Genomic DNA, 22,299 nt, shown 5'->3' with positions numbered 1-22,299 from the left:
AGGTCAAGGCTGCAGTGAGCTATGATCACGCCACTATACTCCAGCCTGGGAGACACTGTCTCAAAAAATAAATAAATAAAATCTTTAACAATTCTTCAGCTTATCCCCCTACCTTCTGGGGGCTTCTTGGGTCTCTTCCCAGAAACTTTCTTCGTCTGTAAGCCCGTTTATTGTATGCAGTTGTTTAAAAAACACAAATGGGTGCATATTCTCATATTCTCTACCCTCTATTTTGAACGTTCCTTTTTTTTCTTTTTTTCAGACCGAGTCTCAGTCTGTCACCCAGGCTAGTGCAATGGTGCAATTTTGGCTCACTACACCCTGTGCCTCCCAGATTCAAGCGATTCTCCTGCCTCAGCCTCCCGAGTAGGTGGATTACAGGTGTGCACCGCTGCACCCAGCTAATTTTTGTATTTTTAGTAGAGACGGGGTTTCACCATGTTGGCCAGACTGGTCTTGAACTCCTGATCTCAGGTGATCCACCTGCCTCCGCCTCCCAAAGTGCTGGGATTATAGGCATGAGCCGCCTTGCCTGGCTCAAAGTTCCTTTTTGGTTTAACAATAGATCTAGGCCACTGTGAGTCTTCCTCATTCCTTCTAGGGCTACCTAGTGTTCCGGGGTTATTTAACCAGCCCCCTCCTACCAGGCAGTTCTTTTGTCTCTGGCCCTTTGCTACGTATGTATATTAGTTTAAAGTTCACTTTGCAAGTGGCCAAGCCTGTTTCCAGGTTCCCAGGGGGCAGACATCCTGCTGCAATTTCAGAAGTCAGCACACTCTTCTCTCTCCTGTCTAAAATACAAAAGTCCATGCCCCCCACTCTCCCTCTTGATACTGTCCTATTTTACTTCTTTTCACAACCAGAAGTCTTTATTTTTCCCAAATAAAAATAGTCCGTCTTTTCAGATTTTAAAAATGGAACTCTGGCCGGATGCGGTGGCCCTCACCTGTAATCCCAGCACTTTGGAAGGCTGCAGTGGGCAGATTACCTGAGGTCAGGAGTTTGAGATCAGCCTGGCAGACATGGTGAAACTCTGTCTCTACTAAAAATACAAAAATTAGCCCGGATGCGGTGGCTCACATCTGTAATCCCAGTACTTTGGGAGACCGAGGCGGGCAGATCACGAGGTCAGGAGTTCAAGACCAGCCTGGCCAACATGGTGAAACCCTGTCTCTACTAAAATACAAAAATTAGCCGGGCATGGTGGCATGCACCTGTAATCCCAGTTACTCGGGAGGCTGAGGAAGAAGAATTGCTTGAACCTGGGAGGCGGAGTTTGCAGTGAGCTGAGATTGTGCCATTGCACTCCAGCCTGGGCGACAGAGCAAGACTCCGTCTCAAAAATATATATATATACAAAAATTAGCTGAGTGTGGTGGTGCATGCCTGTAATCCCAGCTACTCGGGAGGTGAGGCAGGAGAATCACTTGAACCTGGGAGGCGGAGGTTGCAGTGAGCCATTTCACTCCAGCCTGGACAACAAGAGCAAAACTCGTCTCAAAAAAAAAAAAAAAAGGAAAATAAAAATCCCTGATAAAGGATCAATGACCTTAGGATAATGTCATTCCAGGTAAGTATCTTTAACTGGGTACTTGGTCTTCCAAGATTCAGAGGACCTTGATCCCCCTGAAACTGTATACATAATATTCAACATAAGTAGTATGTGCACACATGTGCAAACACTCACATTATCTAAAATTCATCATAATCTTACCCCGGCTTCTCCCCATACTCCTCAGATCCTGCTATAGCCTAGTGCATTTTCTCCTTCCTCACTCCCTTCCCTCCATGTCCTCTGCCCTGGCCACCAGGAACTTTGTGCTGCCTCCGGAGTGCATGAGGCACTTTCACATCTCTCTTGCTTTACAAGAGCTTCCCTATGCTCCAACTGGCAAATTTCTCTATGGACTGAAAAACCCACATAGCCTTTATCTGTCTTGTGATGTCTTCTCCCCACCCTCAAGTTAGGCATACCCTTCTGTGCCCTCCTTTATCCAAACATTTTCCCCACTATATCGTAATTGTGTGTTTAAGTGCCGGATTTTCCAACTAGATACAAAGCTTTCCCAGGAAAGAAATCCTTTTCTTTTCTTCTTTCTTTCTTTTCTTTTCTTTTTTTTTTTTTTTTTTGAGACAGATTCCCACTGTGTCGTCCAGGCTGGAGTGCAGTGGCACGATCTTGGCTCAGTGCAACCTCCACCTCCAGGGTTCAAGTGATTCTCTTGCCTCAGTCTTCCAAGTAGCTGGGATTACAGGCACGCGCCACCACAGCCAGTTAATTATTATTATTATTATTATTATTTATTTATTTTTTTTTTTTTGAGACGGAGTCTCGCTCTGTCACCCAGGCTGGAGTGCAGTGGCACAATCTCGGCTCACTGCAAGCTCCGCCTCCCGGGTTCACGCCATTCTCCTGCCTCAGCCTCCCGAGTAGCTGGGACTACAGGAGCCCGCCACTACGCCCGGCTATTTTTTTTTTTTTTTGTATTTTTAGTAGAGACGGGGTTTCTCCGTGGTCTCGATCTCCTGCCCTCGTGATCCGCCCGCCTCGGCCTCCCAGAGTGCTGGGATTACAGGCGTGAGCCTCTGCGCCCGGCCTCCACACCCAGTTAATTTTTCTATTTTTAGTAGAGACGGGGTTTCACCATGTTGGCCAGGATGGTCTCAATCTCTTGACCTTGTGATCTGGCTGCCTCGGCCTCCCAAAGTGCTGGGATTACAGGCGTGAGCCACCACTCCCGGCGAGAAACCTTTTCTTTTTCTTTTTTCTTCTTCTTCTTCTTTTTTTTTTTTTTTTTTTCTTTTGAGAGGGATTCCTGTTCCGTCGCCCAGGCTGGAGTGCAATGGCGCGATCTTGGCTCACTACAGCCTCTGCCTCCCGGGTTCAAGCGATTCTCTTGCCTCAGCCTCCCGAGTAGCTGGGATTACAGGCACGAGCCACCACGCCCGGCTAGTTTTTTTTGGTATTTTTAGTAGAGACGGGGTTTCGCCATGATGGCCAGGCTGGTCTGGAACTCCCGACCTCAGGTGATCCGCCCACCTCTGCCTCTCAAAGTGCAGGGATTATAGGCATGAGCCACTGCGCCCAGCCAAGAAACCATTTCTGATTCACCTATTCCCTCCCGCACTCCCACTACACAGTAGCTAAATAAATAAATAAATATTAAAAATAAATAGGAAAGAAAGAAAGAAAAAAAGAAAAGAAAAAGACAAAAATTTAAATTTAAAAAGGTTGTGCCCGATTGCTCACACTTGCAACCCCAGTGCTTTGGGAGGCTGAATGAAGCAAGAGGATCGCTTGAGGCCAGGAGTTTGAGATCGGCCTGAGCAACGTTGCAGCATTGCAAAACCCCCATCTGTACAAAAAAGAAAAATAAAATTAATTTTAAAAACAAAAAAAGAGAAACAGTAGCACATGTATGTACTGGCACCATGTATGTACTAGTAAAAACTAGTTAAAATTAAGTCAGTAATTAATGAAGGAATAAGTCAATGAGTGAGCAGGCGAAGGAAGAAAACATAGACCGGAGCAGGGGCGCCTTGGGTTGAGCCCTTCCCCGCTGAGCCCCGCCTTCTGCCCGCCCCTGGGCCCTACCGGGACTACATTTCCCAGAAGGCCGCACGCCCCGGGCATGCGCAGCGGCTCGCTCGGAAGCTGCGACGCCGAGTTTCACTCCGGCTGCCTTCTCTTGAGAGTCGGAGCCACAGCCAGAGCCCTGCGCAGGCCGAGCCGGAGCTGCAGCCCGAGCGCGGTGGTGCCCTCAGCCCCGTCCTCTTGTCCTCCTCAGCCTCGGTGAGAGGGCGGGCAGGCCACCTGCGCGTCGCTAGGGCTGCGGTCCCAGGGGCGCGGGGTGGCGCGGGGAGCCGGAGCCTAGCTGGGACCGGAAGGGGGCGGGCGTGGGTGTGAGGGGGGCCGACGGCCGGGGCGGCGGGGACACCCGGGGGTCCCGGGAGATCGGGGGTGTCGGGGGGATCGGTCTCCGGGATCAAGGTCCTGAGGGCGAGAGTTGGGGGACTTGGGAGGCGCCGGCAGCTTTGGACGGGACAGGGTGCCGGGTGCGAAAGGGGACGTTCGGATGAAGGCTGAGGGGCTCGCAGGCGGAGGGGCGCGGTTCCGGGTCGCTCGGAAGGAGCGCACCCCTTCCCAAAGTACCCGGAGGAGGCGGTGACGAGATTGCCACCGGCTCCCTGACGAGGGGTTGGTCCTGCTGAGGTCTACCCCCAGGTGAAGGGACTCACTGGGCCGGGGGTTGTACTTTGGAGGAGTTTGCTTCCTAACTCTGCTTCCCTGCTTTCCTGTGGGGGGTCTTCCCAGGAGTTCCTGGGGCCCTGGGTCACTTTTTGGGGTGCGTAAGGGGTGCCGAAAAAGATTTAGAACTCGGTTCCCTTTTCTGGAGCTGCGCTTTCATCGCGACTGTCTCAGCCAGCTGCCCTCCTCCTCCAAGCTGGCTCCACTTCTCTAAGCGCCAACAGCGATGGAAATAAATAGCATGTGTACAGAGGCCTGGACCCTTGAGAAACTCAGAATATTTCTGCATGCCTTCCTAGCTCCTCTAGCGCTCTAGAAGGTAGACTTTCTGGTAGCCACCATCCGGGCTTAAGCCATCCGGATAGCAAGCCCTCTGATTCGGTTGCTCTGTGACCTTAAGTATTTACCCTCTCTGGTGTGTTGATTTCCTGGATGCTTAGCTGCCAGACTGGCTTATGAAGTCCTTTTAGAGTTTTCTGTAAAAGGGCTCAGGCCAGGCACGGTGGCTCATGCCTGTAATCCCAGCCCTTTGGGAGGCCGAGGTGGAAGGATCATTTGAGTCCAGGAATTTGAGACAAGCCTGGGAAACGAAGAGGATTCCTGAGATCACTGTCTCTATAAAAAATCAGATGGGCGTGTTGGTGGGTGCCTGTAGTCCCAGCTACTTGGGAGGCTGAGGCAGGAGGATCGCTTGAGCCCAGGAGTTGGAGGCTGCAGTGAGCTGTGATCACACCACTGCTCTGCAGCATGGGCGACAGAGGTAGACCCCATCTCAAAAAACAAAAAACAAACAAACTAAAAAAACGAACTTTTTTTTTTTTTTAAGAAAAGGGCTCAGAGCCAGGCGTGGTGACTCGAGCCTATAATCCCAGCTACTCGGGAAGCTGAGGCAGGAGAGTAGCTTGAACCTGGGAGGCGGAGGCTGCAGTGAGCCGAGATCACGCCACTGCACTCCAGCTTGGGTGACAGAGCAAGACTCCGTCTCCAAAAACTAATAATAATAAAAAATTTTAAAAAGAGCTCAGGGTTTTTTTTTGTTTGTTTGCTTTTTGTTGTTTTTTCAACCATCTCCTTGATTGTTAAGTGGGTGGAGGAAGACTGTTGTACCTCCTGCTCCACCCAGGCTATTGGAAAATAAATCTGGTGATTTTCAGTCCCCAGGCACAGCACACGGATCCAACATCTGTACCTTTGTTTTTACTAACTGCTGTTTCTTAATTTAAAACCTGATCATCTTCTTCCTAGTTGGCAAAGGTGCCTTGGAATTTGTGTCGCTGAGTCAGCAAGCCTTTCAGATTTGCCCGGTTTTTGTTGTTTGTGGTTTGTATCAAGATGGGAACTCAAACAAGTCATTCCTCCTAAGGAGCTGGTGTCTTCATCCAGAAGGGACAGTTTGTGCCAGCTCTCCAGAGAGAAAAGGTGAGAGCCATGGGGACTTGACCTTGCTGCCTTCTCTATCTGGTGCAGAGAAGGTGGGGATTGGGGAGGGTGGAATTTTGAGGTCTGCAGGATAAACGTGTGCCCTGGGAGTTGACTGTTGATTGCCACCTGTCTCAAATAAATTGCAGTGGCGTCTTGCCACTGCTTCTCCTGTTTAACTAACTAGTCTTAGAAGATGCTTTCCACTTTAAGACATGCTTTATGGGATAGAAGACACAAGTCACGATTTCTGCATTTGAACTGGCAGTTTTCATTTCTTTTGTTGCATAAACCCTTACTGGGTGCCAGACAAGATCTCTGTCTTTTGGGAGTGCATTGTTTGGTGGGAAAGACAAAGCAGAGTCAGCGACAAGGTGTTGTCAGTGTGATATATACTGAGCTGGGAGAAATCACAAGGCTCTCCTACCCACATCCAGAAAGGGGACGGTTAGAGGGAAGGTCAGGAAGGCTCCTGGAAGGTGGTAGTTGAGGGGGGTTGTGAAGGAGGAGTAGGACTTAGAAAGTGGGGCACAGTCGCCTGGGAGAGGAGTCAGCGTTTGCAAAGTCATGAAGCTACCGGGACACAGCTGGGCTACTGTAAGTAGCTTAGTATGTAATAGAGGAGGCTGGAAAAGCAGGCAGAGGGCTCTGAGCGAGGAGGGTTATGTGGGCCATGCCAAGACTCGATTTTAGGAGATTTCCATGAGGGTCATTTTATTAATTATTTTTTTGAGTTGGGGTCTGCTTCTGCTGCCCAGGCTGGAGTGCAGTGGAGTGATCATAGTTCACCACAGCCTCAAATTCCTGGGCTCTGGGGTAGCTGAGGTGCCTACCACCATACCCGACTAATAATTTTATCTAGAGACAGTGCCGCTCTACGTTGTCCAGGCTGGTCTCTAACTCCTGGCCTCAAGGGATCCTCCCATCTCAGCCTCCCAAAGTGCTAGGATTACAGGCCTGAGCCACCGTGCCTGGCCTCGTGAGGGACATTTTAAAGGAGCACACTGGAACATGTGGAATGGGTTTAGACTGGATTATTCGCTTTGTGGCGGTCTTCTTACATCATGCCAGCTTCTTCGTGGGGAGAGGCAGGTGAGTGGTTTTGCCCTCAGTTGCTTATAGTCTAGTTGAAGAGATAAAGTGAACATAGAGAACTGAAAAGGAACTTGCTAAGAGGGTGTTTTCTTTCATTCTTTTTGTTGTTGTTGTTTTGTTTTGTTTACTTTTTGAGACAGGGTCTTACCCTGTCACCCAGGCTGGAGAGCGGTCGTGCAATCTCAGCTCACTGCTCAACTTCGCCTCCCAGGCTCAAGACGTTCTTGTGCCTCAGTTTCCCGAGTAGCTGGGCTTACAGGTGCACACCATCACGCCTGGCTGATTTAGAGGGTGTTTGCTTTCTGCTGGGCACGTCCAGGCATCGTGGGAAGTGCTATTTAAATTGGGCCATAAAAGGGTGGGTAAGATGAGGACAGGGGACCAAGTGGGTGGGATTCAGGGTGGAGCAGAGTCATGGGGGTGGGGACAGACACGCTGATGCACATGGGAGTAGTGGATCCTCATTTACACTCTGGAAGGGAATTGTGGAGAGGGAGGTATAGATGAGGGGATGGAAGGGAAGGGCACCGGCAAATATTGTTGATAGCGAGGGAAGGGCCGTATTGTGATCGGCTTTGACTGTCAGCCTAAGGAATTTGAATTTCATTCTAGAGATCCAGGGGAGGTGTGTAAAAGACAGGATCGGAACGTTAGTTCAGGAAGCTTAATCTTTTCTGCCCCCCCATCTGAGATGTACAAGAGGGTTAGAAAGCAGAGTTGGAGAAGCTGTTTGGGAGGGAGCACTTATTTGTTTTTTTGTTTTGTTTTGTTTTTTTGAGATGGAGTCTCGCTCTGTTACCCAGGCTGGAGTGCAGTGGCGCCATCCTGGCTCACTGCAACCTCCGCCTCCCGGGTTCAAGTGATTCTCCTGCCTCAGCTTCCCAAGTAGCTAGGACTACAAGCACCTGCCACCATGCCTGGCTAATTTTTGTATTTTTAGTAGAGACGGGGTTTCCCTCTGTTGGCCAGGCTGGTGTCGAGCTCCTGACCTCAGGTGATGTACCCACCGAGGCCTCCCAAAGTGCTGGGATTACAGGCGTGAGCCACTGCGCCCGGCAGGGAGGGGGTACTTATTAAAGTGAGAGGCATAAGGGTCCCAGCCAGGTGTTAGCAGGGGGCTTCAGAGGTGAGGAGAGAGCAGGGCAGGCAGCTGCTAGGCCTGGGGGAGCGGGCTGCGGAGGACTGAGAATCTGAGGTTTTTCTCTTGGCCGCCTGGGGGAAATCCAGGGGGAAAAGGAGAATGAGGAAGGAAGATGCGTTTGGCCTCAGACGTGTTGAAGGTATTAAGAGGCCAACAGGAAATGAGGCCATGGGCTAGAGAGAAGAGCCCTGATTCATTCCCCAAATGCCTCCCGAAATTCTGTGCGCCGAGGCTTGTGTTTGGCACTTGGAGTACAAAGATGAATTCAGCAGTCTCTTTGGTGTTTGACTTATCAGCTAAGCTGAGAACAAGATTGATTAGTACACACTCCTCAGTGTTCATGCCTGACCTACTTTTCCTTATTTAGTAAGTTATTTTTAATAAATGTAGTAAGCTCTGGCAATCTAGGCACCCAAAACAAAAGCTGGGATCATGAAACAAAAGTGTATATCTAATCTTTTTTTTTTTATTTTAAAAAACTTTAAAAAGTTTTCTACTTTATCAGGTCCCCTTAGAACATCTAATCATTTCATTTGAACTTGTTTTCTGTTCTTACCCTGAGGTAATCATTATCTCCTTTCTTTCATTTTTTTCTTAGTTTTATCTTACATGTGTATTTCTTTGTTTCTCTGTCTCTTTTTTTTTTTTCTTTGAGGCAGAGTTTCACTCTTATTGCCTAGGCTGGAGTGCAATGGCACGATCTCGGCTCACTGCAACCTCCGCCTCCCGGGTTCAAGCGATTCTCCTGCCTCAGACTCCGGAGTAGCTAGGATTACAGGCGTGCGCCACCATGCCCGGCTAATTTTGTATTTTATTAGAGACGGAGTTTCTCCATGTTAGTCAGACTGGTCTCAAACTCCTGACCTCAGGTGATCCACCCGCCTCGGCCTCCCAAAGTGCTGGGATTACAGGCGTGAGGCACCGCGCCTGGCCTATTTCTTTCTTTTTTTAGAGACAGTGTCTCACCTTGTAACCCAGGCAGCTGGAGTGCAGTGGCATGATCACGGATCACTGCCGCCCCAAATTCCTGGGTTCAATGGATCCATCCCCTTCAGCCTCCTGAATAGCTGGGACTACAGGCACAGGCTACCATGCTTAGCTAATTTTTAAAGTTTGTGCAGAGGCAGCTTCACTGTGTTGCCCAGGCTGGTCTTGAACTCCTGGGCTCAAGCAATTCACCCGCCTTGGCCTCCCAAAGTGCTGGGATTATAGACATGAGCCACCGTGCTCGGCAGTGTTCATCTTTCGTAGCTATTGCTAGACCATTTCCTGAATGAAGTGCTTATACCAGTATCCACTTTACCAGCAGTGTCCTGTGTCTTGCAGCTCCACAGTCTTACCAACATTTGCTGTTGGCCAAGTGAATGGGTAGAAAATGGAATCTTTGGGAACTTGGTTTCTAGGTCCCTGAGCCCTGCTGCTGAATATCTCCTCTTATGTTTATTGGCATATGTGTTTCCTGTGAAATATTCATGTCTTTTGCCAGTTTTTCATTAGGGTTCTTGGTGCTTTATTTTTTGTTGATCTATAGGGCTCTTTATATATTGCTGATTTTAATCCTTCGTGTCTATTGCAAATATCTTCTCCCAGCTTTTAACCTATTATTCCTCTTTCTTTAAGGTGTCTTCTGTTGATCAGCCATTCTTCATTTTAACATAGCGAAATGTATTTTTTCCCTAGTACTCAGTTTTCTGGGTCTGGTTTGAAGTCTTTTCCTGAACATAACCCTTGCCTTTAAGGAGCGTATGCATTCTCCAGTGGAGGAGACAGATAATGGCACTCAGACGTCATGTGGGCATTGATTGTTAGAAGTGGCCACTTCTGCCTGTGGAGCGGGAGCGAACTTAGGAAAGATCTCACAGGGCAGAGTCTTGAGCTAGGAATTAAGAGATGAGTAAGTGGACAAGTGCGATGGGCATTCTCAGTGGGGGACGAAGGGCATGAAACATCCTGACCTGCCCTGGGCACTGCCAGGAGGTCCAGATGGCAGGAGCTGACGGTTTGAGGGGCTCGGGCAGGGCATCCCGAGGACAGCTTTGGGTGATCCGTATGCAAGGGAATATTGAAGCCATGGGAACAGATCCTGAGGATCCGGGGGGAATGGAGAGAGGAGGGGAGGAGGGGAGAGGGAGGCCAGGGCCTGATTCCCGGATGCAGAGAATGTTATCAACGCCCGGTGTGGCTCTGGGGAGCACCTGGGGCTTCCCAGGGGCGGGTGCTGTTGGCATGCTGCCTGCTGTGCTGTTGGATGCTGTATTTCACCCTTAGGTGTTGGGCAAAGGCTGACATGTCTGCAGAGGGCAGGGCGTGTTGTTGGCAAAGCTAGCCAGAGGCAGAGCACTCTCTCACTTTTTGATAGAGACATGAGTTCAGAGAAGTATTGCTCAACTGTAGGAGTGTGAAAGTACAGTAATAGATGTGAGGGAGGCCACAGGGCAGAGGTCTGCAAACGATGGACCCTCAGCCAAATCTGGCCCACTGCCATTTTTTTTTTTTTTTTTGAGATGGAGTCTCACTCTGTTGCCAGGTTGGAGTGCAATGGCACGATCTCAGGTCACTGCAGCCTCCGCCTCCCAGGTTCAAGAAATTCTCCTGCCTCAGCCTCCTGAGTAGCTGGGATTACAGGCACCAGCCACCATGCCTGGCTAATTTTTGTATTTTTAGTAGAGACAAGGTTTCACCATGTTGGCCAGGCTGGTCTCGAACTCCTGACCTCAGGTGGTCCACCCCTGCTTGGCCTCCCAAAGTGCTGGGATTATAGGCGTGAGCCACCACGCCCAGCATTTTTTTTTTTTTTTTTTTTTTTTTGAGGCAGGGTCTAACTCTGTTGCCCAGGCTGGAGTACAGTGGCACAGTCTCGGCTCACTGCAGCCTCCGCCTCCTGGGTTCAAGTGATTCTCCTGCCCCAGCCTCCCAAGTAGCTGGGACTACAGGCGCACGCCACTACGCCTGGCTCATCTTTGTATTTTTTTGGTAGATATGGGGTTTCACTGTATTGGCCAGGCTGGTCTCAAACTCCTGGCCTCAAATGATCCACCCACCTCAGCCTCCCGAAGTGCTGGGATTACAGGCGTGAGCCACCGCATTCAGCCCCACTGCCTGATTTTGTTCATAAAGTTATATTGGTATGCAACCCCTCCTGTTTACACATTGTTTATGGCTGTTCTTGTGGTCTAGTGGCAGAGTCACTGCAAAGACTTTTTCTGTCCTTTACAGGAAAAGCATGCTGGCCCTAGCCATAGGGAGTCGTGGTAGCTGTGGCCACCCAGAGAGGACGTTCCAGCCACCATTGCAGTTTAGCTGGTGTTGCTAGGTAGATCATATATCTAGGTCCAGCCTGCAAATATTGCCATCTTTTCTGATTTTCAAGGGAAGCTTGAAATCTAGATTTTTTTTTTTTACTGTGAATATTCCTTTTTTTTTTTTTTTGAGACAGATTCTCACTCTGTCGCCCAAGCTGGAGTGCAGTGGCATAATCTTGGCTCACTGCAACCTCCACCTCTTAGGTTCAAGCAATTCTCCTGCCTCAGCCTCCCGAGTAACTGGGACTACAGGCGCCCGCCACCACACTTGGCTAATTTTTTGTATTTTTTAGTAGAGACAGGGTTTCACTGCATTAGCCAGGATGGTCTCGATCTCCTGACCTCATGATCTGCCTGCCTCGGCCTCCCAAAGTGCTGGGATTACAGGTGTGAGCCACTGAGCCCGGCCAAATATTCCAATTTTTAAACATCAGCTCAGTTTTTAAAAGCCAAACCTTAGTAACCCAAGCAAAACACATCTACAGGCCAGTTTGTCCGTCGTCAGTCTGTCTTGGTGGGAAAGACAGGAACTCTGGAAACAGATTTGGGTTTTCTCAGTCCCTGGATATCCTTGGGCAAGCTGCATGTCTTCTGGTGACTCACTTTTCTCAGTTGTGGTATGGAAATATCCCGCTTCCCCAGTTGTGAGGACCAACGAGAATTACTAGTCAGGTGGAGGGGCTTAGCACAGTGCCTGGTGCCTGGTAAACCTTTACCTGGTAGCCATTGCTGTTATTCATTTATTTATTTATTTTACACAATAATTTACTTATTGAGAGCCTTCTCTCCCCGCCCTTGCAGTCTCTAGGTCACTTTTTCCACTTGTAGATTTTGTGCACAAGCCCCAGAAAGATGGCTGGGGTCAGGGGCTCTGCGTACTATTCGATGAGACCCATAACGTGGCTGTAACTGTCTTTCTCATACTGCAAGAACACGGCTGGCAGATCCAGCTCCTCGTATAGTGCCTTCACCCGGGCCACCTTCTCGGCCTCCTTCTGCCTGTAATTCTCCTTCAGGATCTGGTACTGTTCTGGAGTGGCCTGTAGCAGACACTGAACCACCAGCCAGCTGCATTTGTTGTCCTGGAAGTCATTGCCAACTCTGCCAGTCACACTGGGGTCCCCAAAGAAGTCAAGGTAATCATCCTGAATCTGAAAGAACTCTTGAATCTCCAGCAGGATCTTCTTGGCACTGGTGTGCTCCTTCTTGTCATCCATTCTTGACATGTACATGGCTGCAGCTACAGGAAGGTAGAAGGAGTAGAAAGCTGTCTTGTACTTGACAACAGATTTGTGCCTTTTTCCGGTGCATCTGCGAAGATCCACATTGCCCTGGGGGGTTGTGATGAGGTCGAGGGTCTGCCCAATCTCAGTCTGATAAGAATTCTGCTGGAAGAGCTCCATCAGGTTCAGGTAATAGGGCTGCTCCCGGCAATACAGCTTCGGCAGGCAGTAGATACATGCTTCCAGAAGGATAGCATCATTGATGGCATCCAAACCCATGCCCAGCTTCTGATACCAGGAGATCTGTCCCTGGCAGGTAAGGGATGAATCCATAATGTCATCTGCCCACCAGGAAGAAAGCTTGCAGCAGTTCCGCATACCAGCCCACAGTCAGTGCCCACTGGAGACTATCAGCATCCTGTTTCCTCGGCTCCACCAGCTCCCGGAACGCTACTAGCACCATCAAACCTCGGTGATACTTGCCTCCAATGGCATTGTACTCCAGGACCTCCTTGAGCCGGGCAGTAGCATCTCCTGTCTCTGGGTGCCCCATCTCATCCTCAGTCAGCACCCTAACGATCTGGGAGTAGTGCTGAACGAAATCCTGCTTTTCTTGGGCATAAACATCTGATGTCTGGTTTCCATTCGTTCTTTTTTTTTTTTTGAGACGGAGTCTTGCTCTGTCGCCCAGGCTGGAGTGCTGTGGCGCGATCTTGGCTCACTGCAAACTCCACTTCCTGGGTTCACGCCATTCTCCTGCCTCAGCCTCCCTAGTAGCCGGGACTACAGGCACCCGCCACCGCGCCTGGCTAATTTTTTGTATTTTTAGTAGAGACAGGGTTTCACCATGTTAGCCACGATGGTCTCGATCTCCTGACCTCGTGATCCGCCCGCCTTGGCCTCCCAAAGTGCTGGGATTACAGGTGTGAGCCACCGCGCCCAGCCTGGTTTCCATTCATTCTGAGGGAGGAGCAAAGGGCTGTGTTCCTGGATGCGGGTTCCTGCTTGGCTGTTATTTTTTTTTTTTTAAAGAGACAGGGTCTCGCTCTGTTGCCCAGGTTGGAGTGTAGTGGCACGATCATAGCTCACTGCAACTTTGAACCCCTGGGCTCAAAGCAGTCCTTCTGCCTTAGCCAGTCAAAGTGCTGGGATCACAAGGTGTGAGCCACTGCACCAGGCCTGCTATTACTGTTACCATTACACATCCACTGCTGCCCCTATTACTCCCCTACTTTGCCCTCTGGGTAGGCCGGTAAACCAGGGCTCCACCTTCTGACTGGCTGCAGGTGGTCAGATTGCTCTTGGCCACCCAGGAGCCAGTGGGTTCTTGGTTCTGGAGAAGCTGGTTGACCACAAGGGAATTGTAGGTTACTGGGGCCGGCACCATGGGTGCCCTTTGGAAGGTTCTGCTCTGACCTATCCCTGGAGGCCCCAGCCAGAAGAGTTGTCACTTCCCTTCCGGCCACCCACTGTGCAAGAGACAAATCACATGCTAGTTTCGTGCCATCTTCCAGTAAGATGTGGGAGGCACTGGCCTGAGTGATCCCTTTTCAAGCAAAGCCCCATCTCGCCGTGCTCACAGGACTACTGTCATAGGAACATGGATGGTTTGTTCTTCCATTTTTGTGGAGCTCGGGGATGGCGGGATGTGTCTGTTGTCAGGGAGGTGCCATGGTAAGTTGACAGGGCCTGATATTAGTGAAACTACACTGGGATAGCAGCAGCCATTTAAAGTAATAATGGTAAGACACAGCGGTGGTGGTGGTTTGGTTTATATTTATGACCTTTTAAAAGTGTTTGGCATTTTAAGGGAGGTTTGTTTTTTGTTTTGTTTTTTGAGGCTCATGTTGCCCAGGCTGGAGTGCAATGGTGCAGTTCTCGGCTCACTGCAACCTCCGCCTCCTGGGTTCAGGGGATTCTCCTGCCTCAGCCTCCCAGGTAGCTGGGATTACAGGTGCATGCCACCATGCCCAGCTAATTTTTGTATTTTTAGTAGAGACGGGATTTCACCATGTTGGCCAGGCTGGTCTCATACTCCTGACCTCAGATGATCCGCCCCCCTCAGCCTTCCAAAGTGCTGGGGATTACAGGCATGAGCCACTGCACCTGGCCAGGAGAGTTTTTTTCTGATAATAGAAGTAATACTTTCTCACTTTAGAAAATGTGAAAAGTTCAGATATATAAGGAAGTCAAACAAAATGTCTCCTATATATGAAGAAGAAAAGAAGCAAGTTTAAAAAAAAAAGAAAAAAAAAAGGTCTTCTATCGTTTCTCCACTCAAAGACAGTTGTTAACATTTTATTGACTTCTATAGAGTTTGCCCTATGCTTCTGTTTTATGTAATAGAGACAGTGCTGTAGTGAATAGCTTCACGTCAAAATTTTTCTATAATTTTCTGAAGTTAGAGTCTTAATTATTGGATCAAAGGAAGTGAACATTTTTAAACCTCTTGATATATATATTACCAAATTGTTTTCTTTTCCCTTTTTTTTAATAAATAGAGATGGGGGTCTCTCTGTGTTGCCCAGGCTGGTCTTGACCTCCTGGCCTCAAGCGATCCTCTTCCCTCCACCTCCCGAGTAGCTAAGATTATAGGTGTGAGCCACCATGCTCAGCCGCTGATTTTAACTTGTATGTTTTAAACAAAATTTCTAGTAAAGTAGACCATTTCTTTGATATGTTTGTGTCAGGATTTGACTCTCCCAGGTCTTTGGAGAGGCTTTCTAACAAGGCATCCCCCGTGGGTGGCCATCTGCCCTGTGAGAAGGTCATTTCTAGTTCCAGGTCACGCACACTGTGTCAGCTGGTGGGGTGTGGAGTTTCAGGCCCAGGCCTCCTGGAAAGTGCCCGAAAGAGAAACAGCTTAGAAAATAAGGACTTTAACGGTGATGTGGGTTGAGTTTGGAAAGTTTAGACCATGTTAGTGGATCAGAGCTGGGAAGAGGTTCTAGAAGTTACCTCCTCTCACTGGTTTCCAGTCCACACTTCTCAGAACTCTCCCATTTTGCAGTCAGGTGCAGTGGCTCACATCTGTAATCCTAGCACTTGAGGAGACCGAGGTGGGCAGATCACTTGAGGCCAGGAGTTTGAGACCAGCCCTGGCCAACATAGTGAAACCCCGTTTCTACTAAAAATACAAAAATTAGCCAGGTGTGGTGTGGTGCACACCTGTAGTTCCAGCTACTCAGGAGGCTGAGGCATGAGAATCACTTGAGCCTGGGAGGCAGAGGTTGCAGTAAGGCAAGATCGCACCACTGCACTCCAGCCTGTGTGATGGAAGGAGACTCTGTCTCAAAGAAAAGAACTCACCTATTTTGCAAAGGAGCTTCATGGTTCTCTTGAAGAAAAATAGGAATGGAGGCCACCTCTGTGTCAAAAACAACGTCCCACATTTCTGTGTTTAACTTTTTTTTTTTTTTTTTTTTTTTTTGAGACTGAGTTTCACTCTTATTGCCCAGGCTGGAGTGCAATGGCGCGATCTCGGCTCACTGCAACCTCCACCTCCCGGGTTCAAGCAATTCTCCTGCCTCAGCCTCCCTAGTAGCTGAGATTACAGGCATGTGCCACCACACCCGGCAAATTTTGTATTTTTAGTAGAGATGGGGTTTCTCCATGTTGGTCAGGCTGGTCTCGAACTCCCGACCTCAGGTGATCCGTGCCTGGCCTACTTTTTTTTTTCTTTTTCTTTTCCTTTTCTTTCTTTCTTTCTTTTTTTTTTTTAAGAGATAGGGTCTTGCTATGTTGCCCAGACTGGTCTCAAACGCCTGGCCTCAAGTGGTCCTCCCACCTTGGCCTCCCAAAACGCTGAGATTACAGGTGTGAGCCACCATGCTTGGCCTGTTTTACATGTTGACGGACAGCATATAATCACATGTATAAGGGTTTCTGCTTGTAAAAGTCTGGAAACCCATTCTAACTGCCAGAATCACAGAACCTAGAGAAGGGGACATAACTGCCCTGTGGCCACCCAGTAGCTTTCATCTTCTCTCGCGACGGCAGAGGCAGGACAGCCAGCATTCTGGTGAGGATTGAAGGATTAGTTGTAACAGATTTCAGCAGGTCTGCAGTGATCAGATGGGTTTCTCACATATTGTTAAGTTGAAAGTAGCCGTGGCTCAGTCTGAGTTGAGTACCTGTTTAAAATCTGCATTCAAAGCCTTCTTCCCAGAGGCCACAACTGCAGTGAGATCCAAGTGTGTGGCTCACCCGCCCCGGGGCTCACAGCTGGGCAGGGTGATTTCCACTCAAATTCTTGTGCCAGTGCAGATCTTGTTCTAAAGCTTTTCTAAATGCCTGGAGACTAGAAAGACTTTTGGATACTTTTCCCTTTTTCTTTTGGATGAAATTGCATCTCCAGTAGAACAGCAGCATTCCATGGTGCCTCAGCCATGATCCTCTGGACAGAGATTTGTGGCGAAGACCTGACGAGAGACTGTAAAGGAAAAGCAGGGTTTGTTTTTCCTGGTCAAAGTTGTTAATACTAAAAAAAAGAAGAAAAAAAAAACTTTGGCCAGGTGCAGTGGCTCACGCCTGTAATCCCAGCACTTTGGAAGGCCAAGGCAGGTAGATCACCTGAGGTCAGGAGTTCGAGACCACCCTGGCCAACATGGTGAAGCCCCGTCTCTACTAAATACAAAAAAAAAAAATTAGCCGGGCTTGGTGGTGGGTGCCTGTAATCCCAGCTACTTGGAAGGCTGAGGCAGAAGAATCGCTTGAACCCGGGAGGCGGAGGTTGCAGTGAGCCGTGATCACGCCATTGCACTCCAGCCTGGGCAACATGAATGAAACTCTGTCTCAAAAACAAAAACAAAAACAAAAAAAAACCCTTTGATCATTAAAAAGTTATATGACTATTTTAGAACATTTGCAAGTACAGAAAGAGGTAAAGACAAGAATAGCCCAGGTGCAGTGGCTCACACCTGTAATCCCAGCACTTTGGGAGGCTGAGGGGTGGATCACTTGAGGTCAGGAGTTAGAGACCAACCTGGCCAATGTGGCAAAACCACATCACTACTGAAAATACAAAAATTAGCCAGGCGTAGTGGTGCGTGCCTGTAATCCCAACTACTTGGGAGGCTGCAGCAGGAGAACTGCTTGAACCCGGGAGGCGGAGGTTGCAGTGAGCCAAAATTGCACTGCTGCACTCCTGCCTGGCGACAGAGCAAGACTCCTTCTCAAAAATAAAAAAAAAGAAAAAAATCCCATAATTCTTTGATTCCAGTGACATTTTAGTGTTGTTCTTTCCAGACTTTTAATTTTTAATTAATTTATTTTTATGAGACAGGGTCTCTGTCTGTCACCCAGGCTGGAGTGCAGTGGTGCAATCATGGTTCACTGCTGCCTCAACCTCCAGGGCTCAAGCAACCCTCCCACCTCAGCCTCCTGAGTAGCTGATACTACAGGCACGCACCACCACAAATGCCTAATTTTTCTAGTTTTTGTAAAGACAGGCTTTTGCTGTGTTGCCCACGCTGGTCTTGTATTTCTGGACTCAAGCGATCCGCCCGCCTTGGCCTCCCAAAGTGCTGGGATTACAAGCATGAGCCACCGCGCCTGGCCCTTTCTTTCATTTTTTAAGACTGATTTGTATTCCGTCATTAGAATGTTCCATAATTGGTGCAAGAATTCCTTTATTGTAAAGTGTTTAGGCTGCCTCCAAATTGAGGCTTTTTCCCATGGCCAATTATAATACTAATAATTTTCATAATGAAGAACCCACATCATTAGGAGCTGGAACAAATTAGGTTTTTAAGCTGCAGCTAAGTGATGGTTAAGCCGAGGCTGCTGCAGAGACTGGTGCACCGACACGCCACTGTATTGTGCATAATTGCTGGGTTCAAGGGGAACGCAGTGGGCGTTTCTGGGCAGTGACTCAAAGGTGCCTGTGCCCCCGGAGCAGAAGGCTCACCCCTCCTTTGGTGTTTCAGAGCCTCTGGGATATTGGGCACCTGAAGAGCTGCAGCCCCAGCTCTGCCCTCAGGGAGTTTCTGTTTTGGTGGGGAGAAGGCCACTGAAACCATGGAGTGCAGTTGTGTTTGCATAAGTGCCCTGCGCCGTGCACACAAGGGTGGGGGGAGCCAGCCCTCTCTGGCAAGCTGTGGGTCAGGGGGCCCAGGAGAAGGGGATACCATGGTTGGGTCTGGAAGGATGGGCGTGTTTGCTTGGGGGCTGGTATAGAGGGAGGATCAATTGCTAGAAGGTGGTAAGTGGCTTGGAATGTTCTGGAACTTTCTAGAATTAGATGTAGGTATCAAAGGTGGCGGGCTTGGTGTGAGTAGGAACAGTGGCTGGTCATGGAGGGGCTTGTGTGCCTTGTCATCCTCTGGAGTCTCCAGTACCCTCCTAGGGCCTGGGCCATGGCGCGCCCTCCATTGGGGAGGCTGCGTGCCTTCGTGGAAAGTTTTAGCTGAAGTCCTCGCCTGTATTTCCCAGGCTGTTTTTGCAGAGTTGTGAGAGTTGGTTCATCCAGGCCATGAGGACATGTTGGGACATACCCCGTGTGCCGATGATGGAGGCGGCCGTGGCTGCCCGAGAGATGCGTGACACCCAGGAGTAATTGGCTTGGAAGGCAGTCCTCTGATTTGTACCTCATTGTGGTTACAGAAACTTCTAATTGAAGACACTGAGCTGAACCATTCCGCCCGCCCGCCTGCCTGCCCGCCCGAGGGCACTCCAGGTCTGATCTTCGGGGCGGGTTGTGGGCTTTTGTCGGAGGAATTGGCAGCTCCGTGGCGGGCCTGGCACCCACAGAGCTGCCAATTCCTGTGTTCGGAGTTGTTGCAGGCCTGACTCACCTGTGTTCTCATGCTGTGTACTCAGGGCTGCCCTTGTGGCCATTCCTCCTTGAGACTGAAAGGGTGGGCAAGTGCTAGGGGTGAGGGGCCAGGAGAGGCAGGGAGGCCAAGATGGGTTGACTCTCTGCTGTATGCCTAGTGCTGTGTGGGCATCTTATACACACCCGTCTGTGTTATCCTCATGAAAAACACTTAGGATACATGTTGATAACTGCATTTTCCCAAAGAAAGCAAGCTTGGAGAGCTTAGATACTTCCATCAAGATGATACAATAGCCAGGCATGGTGGCGCGTGCCTGTAGTCTCAGCTGGGTGACAGAGGGAGACCCCCGTCTCTACAAAAAATTAAGAGATCAGTTGAGTATGGTGGCACATGCCTGTAGTCCCAGCTGCTCGGGAGGTGGAGGCAGGAGGATGGCTTTAGCCCAGGAGGCCATGGGGCTGCAGTGAGTGGTGATTGCAGCCACTGCACTCTAGCCTGGGTGACAGAGTGAGACTCGGACTCTAAATAAATAAATAAATAAATAAATGTCACCTTTTATTAAGTAGTGTATGTGTGACCTTGAGTTACTCAACCAAGGTCACACATACACGACTAAGAGGCAGCACAGAGAACAAACCCAGGTCGGGTCTGGCTCTAAGGCCCATTTTCTTAGCTAGGAGGGCTCAGTCTGAGCTTTACCTTGGGCTTCACTTACAGGCCCTGCTTAAAGAGGGGGAAAGGAAAAGGAGAGAATGACCCTCGTCTCTCAAGCACTATACACCCTCATTGTGACAACACGCCCATGAAGGACCCTGGCCAGTAGGGCCCCCACTGATACAATCTGGTGATTCCCAAGCATACACATCATATTTTATCCCCATTTTGCCAGTGAGGAAACTGAGACCCAGGTAGTTACAGTGACGTCCTCATAGTCGCATGGCTTGTGATAAGATGGGGACCCTGGCTTCTGGTGTGGTCCCAGACTGTACTACCCCAGCGAGGTTTCAGTGAGAAGGGTAAGACCACCTTCCCTGGAAGGGAGACAGATGTGGAGCAGCACCTGGAAAGAAGCAGGCCTGGGCTCTGGCATCAGTGTGCACACACACTGCATCAGCTCTGATTTTTTTTTTTTTTTTTTGTAGAGGTGGGACCTCTTGTCACCAAGGCTGGAGTGCCTTGGGATTATAGCTCACTGCAGCCTCTAACTCCTGGGCTCAAGCCATCCTCCTGCCTCAGCCTCTTGAGTAGCTGGGACTATTGGCATGCACCTCCGCACCTGGCTAACTTTTAAATTTTCTGCAGAGATGGGATCTCACTGTGTTGCCCAGGCTGGCCTCAAACTCCTGTGCTCAAACCACCCTCCTGTCGCAGCCTCCCTAAACACTGGCATTACAGGTGTGAGCCACCACACCCAGTCCCCTTGACCTCTTTCAGCCTTGGTTTCCTGTCCATAAGTGGGAGAAATGTCACCTTGGCAGTCTGTGCAGCTTAGGAGAGACAAGTACATTTGATGTTGGTTACTAAATGTTGGACCCTGGACCGGCACTCCAACAGCCGGTGCCCTGGGGGGCAGCCATCAGGTGGGGCATTTGCAGGCCTCTTCTTATTCAGACAGCTCCAGGTGCTGAGCGGAATCATTGTCCACATTCACTCTGTCATTCTGAAGCGGTGTGTAGAACATTCTAGAACACTCACCACGTGGCCCCTCCTGGGTCCTGGTGATGCAGCTGTGAATGAAGCAGGCTTGGGGTTGCTGCCACCTGGGGAGGAGCAGAAGGACTGTGGTCACAGCCACACGTGGACACGGTTACTAGGGTTCTGGTCGGTGCTGTGGAGGGTGCAGAGGGCGTGTGATGGGTCATCCTGAGTGATGCAAGCTGGGCCTGGAGGACGTGGAGTGTTCGCAAGGGAAGAGGGTGGGCTGGAGTGACTGCAAGGAGGTCTCGGGAGGTGGAGCTCGGGATGTGGGGAAGAGCTCCCTGGGCCTGGTGGCCGGTCAGCAGGGGCCAGGTGGGGGAGTGGGTGCAGAGAGCCTTGGAGAGGCCAGAGAGGGGTGATTCGGTACCCATCTAGGGCTTCCTTTTTGGTTAGCGATGCTTCAGGGCACCTGGGAGACATGAGGAGCTAGAACCTGTGCTGCAGTTCCCAGCTCTGCCCCTGCTCCCTGGGTGTCCCAAACCCTGCTCCTTTCCAAGAAATGTTGGGTTCTCATCTTCAGGATGGTGGGTGCTAATAGGGAGGCTGAGGTGGGTGGATCACCTGAGGTCAGGAGTTTGAGACCAGCCTGGCCAACATGGTGAAACCCCGTCTCTACTAAAAATACAAAAAATTAGCTGGGCGCAGTGGTGCATGCCTGTAGTCCTAGCTACTCGGGAGGCTGAGGCAGGAGAATCAGTTGAACCTACCCGGGAGGTGGAGGTTGCAGTAAGCCGAGATCACACGCCTGGGTGACAAGAGTGAAACTCCATCTCAAAGAAAAAAAAATACATGCATGATGAAACACACTAAGCAGTTGGGTCAGAGGGGAATTATCAGTAGCAAGAAAGAAGCTGGGCTGGTGACTAGCACCCGGAATTTATGCTCTCTTTCTTCATGGGCCTGTGCGGCGGTACGTAGGCTGCGGGATTGACTTTGAATTCTTCCTGGCTGCCACAGCAAAGAGACAGGATCAGGTTCTTGATTCATGATGCCCTTAAGGTGTTAGGGGAAGAAAAGCAAGCGTGAGACCAGGTGCGGTGGCTCACACCTGTGATCCCAGCACTTGGGAAGGCTGAGGCGAGTCTATCCCTTGAGGCTAGGAGTTTGAGACCAGCCTGGGCAACACAGACATCATCTCTACAAAAAGTAAAAAAATCAGCTGGGTGTGGTGGTGAATGCCTATTGTCCCAGCTGCTCTGGAGGCTGAGTTGTGAGGATTGCTTGAGACCAGGAGTTTGAGGCTGCTGTGAGCCAAGATCACACTGCTGCACTCTAGCCTGGGTGAGAGAGTGAGACCTTGTAACCAAAAAAAAAAAAAAAAAAAAAAAAAATCAGCTGTGGAAAAGCATCACGTGTTTCCCCTGCGCTGAGGCTGATTCTGCAGGGCTACTGATGT

At 49.8% G+C, this 22,299-nt stretch overlaps 1 protein-coding gene across 26 annotated transcripts in view; it reads left to right on the top strand.

Annotated features, from left to right (window-relative positions):
• The first annotated feature begins 3,611 nt into the window (after nt 1-3,611).
• Nucleotides 3,612-22,299, top strand: part of DTX2 (deltex E3 ubiquitin ligase 2) — a 46,597-nt gene continuing 27,909 nt past the window's right edge. For 2 of the 26 annotated variants that reach the window (XM_063813751.1, XM_063813741.1), the window contains exon 1: nt 21,087-21,813. In XM_063813751.1, the coding sequence (XP_063669821.1) occupies nt 21,783-21,813 (31 nt within the window). In that variant the 5' untranslated portion in view covers nt 21,087-21,782. 26 annotated transcript variants of the gene reach the window in all.

This window comes from Pan troglodytes, chromosome 6, assembly GCF_028858775.2.
Source record: "Pan troglodytes isolate AG18354 chromosome 6, NHGRI_mPanTro3-v2.0_pri, whole genome shotgun sequence".
In the NCBI taxonomy this organism is placed as follows: Eukaryota; Metazoa; Chordata; class Mammalia; order Primates; family Hominidae; genus Pan; species Pan troglodytes.
This window is presented reverse-complemented; position numbering and strand designations above follow the sequence as displayed.